The 4,655-nt window shown below is 34.7% G+C and overlaps 1 protein-coding gene and 1 long non-coding RNA gene across 2 annotated transcripts; both read left to right on the plus strand.

Moving 5' to 3' along the window:
- The first annotated feature begins 323 nt into the window (after window positions 1-323).
- On the plus strand, window positions 324-1,483 carry LOC131873526 (uncharacterized). The gene is made up of 3 exons (XR_009371453.1): window positions 324-397; window positions 472-1,319; window positions 1,427-1,483. It is a non-coding gene; the product is annotated as an uncharacterized LOC131873526 (long non-coding RNA).
- Window positions 1,484-1,566: 83 nt separating this feature from the next.
- Window positions 1,567-2,362, plus strand: LOC131855829 (nudix hydrolase 2-like). The gene is made up of 3 exons (XM_059216361.1): window positions 1,567-1,625; window positions 1,731-1,839; window positions 1,926-2,362. The coding sequence occupies exons 1-3, from the start codon at window positions 1,567-1,569 to the stop codon at window positions 2,106-2,108; spliced, it is 351 nt and encodes a 116-aa protein (XP_059072344.1). The 3' UTR covers window positions 2,109-2,362.
- Window positions 2,363-4,655: the final 2,293 nt, after the last annotated feature.

A 4,655-nucleotide genomic window follows, 5' to 3' on the forward strand; every position in this document is an offset into this window, starting at 1 on the left:
CGATAGCATACTTGTCCCTAGCGCAGCATACTACTTCATCAACAAGAAGTTTCGATAGCCCCTCTGCGAATTTACGAAGAAAGCTAATAAATCATTTGCGTGTCCGTAGAATTTTTTAAGATAAAGTTTTTCCCTATTTGTCGTTGCTTTGCATACAAGTTTTCAGTTTTCCTTTTTGGTTTGTGTAACGCTTACGTTGTAAGGAAGGGCAGCGGTAGTTGGTTGTTAACAGCGCAGAAGAATTCGTCTGAAATCCCAGAAACCTCCTCTCATTGTTGCCAATAATATATATATATACACTTCCCCCCTCTACAACATATTACTATTGCACTACTAATTTAATTTAGTCTGTTAGGAAGTAGCCAAATTCAATCTTGCTCACAGAGCTACTCAGAAGGTTAGCATCTCTTCCTGCACCACTATGGTTCCTTTTCATTTCATTGTGCTAGGTATTGAACTATTTTTTGGCAGGTCGCTGCTTACACTGCACAATGGCATTCCCAACGAACGAGGTTTCGGCTACCACTAATGATGTTGAAACAGTTTTGAACGAAATATGTGAAGTGCTCAAAGCCCATGAAGATAGATATGATGGTGTAATTGTTGACACAGAGAATATGCAGAACGATGCTTGTCGTTTTGCAGCTTCACTGAAGGCATCACTTTCTCAATGGGCACGCCAGGTCAGGGCTTACTGCTTTGTTAACTCTAAATACATATCCCTCAAGACAATAATAAATAGTACCCTCAATTCATCATACTTGTTGGGTATATAGGGAAAGAAGGTGGTGTGGATTAAAGTTCCCAAGGAACAGGCGAAACTAGTACCCGTTGCGATTGAGGTCAGTTTTTCAAAACATCGCTGCTACCATCGACGTTTTTTTCCCTCCAACCCATTTGGCTAGGCTTCAATACTGATTGGTGGATTACAGGTGGGATTTGGGTACCACCACGCAGAGCCTTCATATGTGATGTTAGTGCATTGGATCCCTCAAACTCCCCCCACCATCCCTGATAATGCTTCACATCAAGCGGGAGTTGCAGCTTTTGTATTCAACGAGGAGGGAGAGGTAAAGATGTAATCCAGTTCTTATATATTGTAGTTACTCTGCTTAATATTCTCCTCCTGTCCGTAGCAATGTAACTGTGAAGTGTGAAAAGACATTCACTATTTTGAGTGGTTGTTCGTTTGAAGAGGTTTTTTTTTCCTTACATAAATTATCGTGACAATGGCAATATAGGTTCTAGTAGTTCAAGAAAAGTGTGGCCCTTACAAAGATTCCGGGTTGTGGAAGATGCCAACAGGAAGAATTAACCAGGTATCAGGTTTAAATTTCCACATCAAACTAAATTCAAGACCCTGCAGTTTTTACATGAAATTACAAGACGATACCTAATGTACTTATCGGCAATTTGTTTCTGATAGGGGGAAGGCATTAAGGAAGGGGCCGTAAGAGAAGTTCAGGAAGAAACAGGGGTAAATGCCACTTACCTCACCTTTTTCCTCTGAATCAGGATTTTTACCTTATGTTCAATATAATTTCCGACATTTTTTTTTGATAATTTATGTATTTTCATGTACTCTTACAGATTAATACAGAATTTGTACAAGTGGTTGGGTTCAGGTAAGCAAAACTTTAATCATTAGAAAAAATTGTAACTTGTTTCATAGTTTGTACGAAGAAGGATAAGTTTGATCTAGCTCTCTAATAGTTGTGATTGAACTGCAGGGATGGTCACAATGCCCCTTTCGGAAAATCCGATCTGCTCTTCGTGTGTATGTTGAGATCTCTTTCTTCTAATATTGTTGTGCAAGATACCGAAATTTCAGTAGCCAAGGTACGTGTTTAAACATTATTTCAATATCGTTCAGTTGGATAACTTCAATATCGTTTAAGTGGGGCTTAAATTTGTTTTATTTTCAGTGGATGGCAATAGAAGAATTTGCATCTCAACCTAAAAATCAGCAAAGCAAACTCCTAAAAGATATGATCGGCGTGTGTGTTGCCAACGTCAACGGACAATGTGAAGGATTTTCAGGCATTGGGATATCGTCCAACTCGCGCAAACCCTCTGCTTTCTTCTGCACTGCCCTTAATTCTGAGTAAATTATCGGCATTTGCAAACTGAAGAACAAAGATAGAATGGATTTCAGCAATTTCATTCAATACATTCGTCCTAGTCATGTCTAGATATTCCTAGCACGCTCCGTGTAACAATGATTTCCTCGATAGAATATTATATTTAAGTTAACATGTTGGACGAGTATATCTTTTTTAATCAAGTTTTGAAATAAATACAAATTTTTCAATTATATTTGAAAAATATTTGTATTGTATATTTGACACTATGATCATTTGAAACAAAGATTTGTAACAATTTCATGTTTGAAGAATTTATATTTATGATTTCTTTTGTTTTTATGAAATGAGCTTAAGAACTATTTGTTTGTTGATTTATTTTGTTTCTACACATTAAAATTAGACTTTAGTGGACTTATACATAAATAAATGGTTGATTTTATGTAATATAAATATATTATAAATGAACTCATACATCATCTTTCTAAAATTATTTCTCATACTCTTAAATTGTATTCTTAAGATGTAAATAAAAGAGTCACCAAATATATCATTAGACGATAGTGTGTACACACACAAACTTTACTTTAAAAAAATGACATTGTACAGTTGAAATAACATGGCACTACGCACTTATGATAACTTCCACTTCATCTTTAACGACTTTCTTTCATTGCATGTGAAGCATGAAGATGCTTTTTAAAAAATAGTAGCTTTACAAAATGTTCATGCGGAGTACAACTATTCATAACTATTTAGCTAACTAGTTATCTAATGGTCATAGCCAACTATACATCTATGCAAATTTCTACTACATCTTTGTTATACCAAATTCAGACCATAGTCTTTTCTATACATATAAATGTGGCCATGCACTCTATCAAAGGCGATATTTTCTTGAAATATGTTGTCTTTATGAATGATTTTTTTATTGTTAAAATTTACCCTCGTATGATTTACTTGAAAATGTATGATGTGCATTCTTATCTATGCTGTAAAATATGACACTTGAAATTTGTGAAATATTTTTTATCTTCGCGTCTACATTTTTTTCTTGTTATTTCTACATTTATTTAGAATTCCCTTATATTTTGTATCAAAACCTATTGCTTTCATAGATATCTTTTTGCTATAGTGTATATATTGCCCTTTCTTGCATAGTCTATTTGCATCCAACTCCTAAACTCCTCCAACTGTACTATTTTCAAACTTTTTATTTTACATACTTGCTTTGATTTAGGTATCAGAAATAAATTTATTTTACTTCCCCTAATTCCTAACCAAGCTCTAGTGACTAATTAATTTTTTTTATACATAAAACTTTGATATTAGCTAGTTACAGTGTGGTGAGACTGGTTGTATTATAATACTACTTTGAAATAGAAACATGGAATCAATTTTGTTTCAATAATCTACTTATCCATTGCTAACTGCACCTTAAGGGATCAATCCTTAGTAGGATTTTTGTGTTTAAAGAATTCATACCAAATACAATCCATTCTTGTGAGAAGGTAGATTTTAAAAATTCAATAATAGATGCAACAAGACTCCAATTATCCAAAATCCATAATCTAAAGTCTATACTGTCCAGAGATAGAAAATTGTACTTTGGAATAAAAGGCTTTCATTTCCTATCATATTAATTAACTCTACTTGTGAGTTAAAAGTTTATTTTTAGGCATGCAGTGAGGTATGTTTTAGGCACGTAGAAGTTTTTTATTCAAGAGAACCAATGGCTTCAATAAATAGATAACAATCACAAAATTATAGAATAAAATTATACACAACAAAGAATAAGCTGGCTACATAATAACTCCAAATCAAAACTCCTTGGTCTAACTGTTTTTTATTCCTTCTTTGGTGTTTCCTTACATAGTTGGTGCCTTCAGGTGGGGCTTGAATCCTTTTTCTTTATAGGATGGTATTTTGTGCATCAGTATCTTGCGCATTGAGTTTGTGGCTTGGGTTGGTACGACGTTTGGATAATCTTCTATTTCTCTACTTTTGCTAACCTAACTGTGGTTGTTTTTACCTTGGCGATAATTTGGAAGGCTAACTTGATCGAGGATTCTTTCAAGGTGGATCTTCTTAGGGGACTTGTTGTGCTCATTGATGTTGAAGAACCTATTGAGGTTGCTCTTAATATGGCATTGGTCTGTATGATGTAGTTTACTCCTAGTTATAATGAGTTGGACCATTTGGTGGATAGCAAGGTTCTTATTGCTCGGTGGACCCTCTTGATGCTCCTACCAGATTTTCTACTCTGTGTTGTTGCAAATTCACTATGGTGGTATTTTGTGCTTCTATTGCTTCTAGTTATTTGAGTACTTGCCATATTCAGTTACTTGTGGGCATGTTGTGTTCCCTTGGTTCTGATGACATTGGACCTATCAAGGTGCTCCAGGATGTCGTTGCTATAGTGATTTCTATTGTAAAAGGTTGAGGGATGCCTTTGAAAACCCTATGAGTGTTTTTGTGCTAGTCCATTTCTTGGGTATAATTTTTTGTGTTTTTTTGGAATGGCTAGATACTTTTTCTACCATAAAGCTTTTGGGTTTCTTTAGATCTATGTGG

The sequence above is a fragment of the Cryptomeria japonica genome, unplaced genomic scaffold, assembly GCF_030272615.1.
Source record: "Cryptomeria japonica unplaced genomic scaffold, Sugi_1.0 HiC_scaffold_1905, whole genome shotgun sequence".
NCBI lineage: Eukaryota > Viridiplantae > Streptophyta > Pinopsida > Cupressales > Cupressaceae > Cryptomeria > Cryptomeria japonica.

Excerpts from the sequence above, each read along its gene's own strand:
- LOC131855829 (XM_059216361.1), top strand. The coding sequence starts at position 1,567 with ATGTATTTTCATGTACTCTTACAGATTAATACAGAATTTGTACAAGTG. Across the intron at positions 1,626-1,730 it reads GTACAAGTGGTTGGGTTCAG|GGATGGTCACAATGCCCCTT; the intron begins GTAAGCAAAACT and ends ATTGAACTGCAG. Across the intron at positions 1,840-1,925 it reads CCGAAATTTCAGTAGCCAAG|TGGATGGCAATAGAAGAATT; the intron begins GTACGTGTTTAA and ends TTTTATTTTCAG.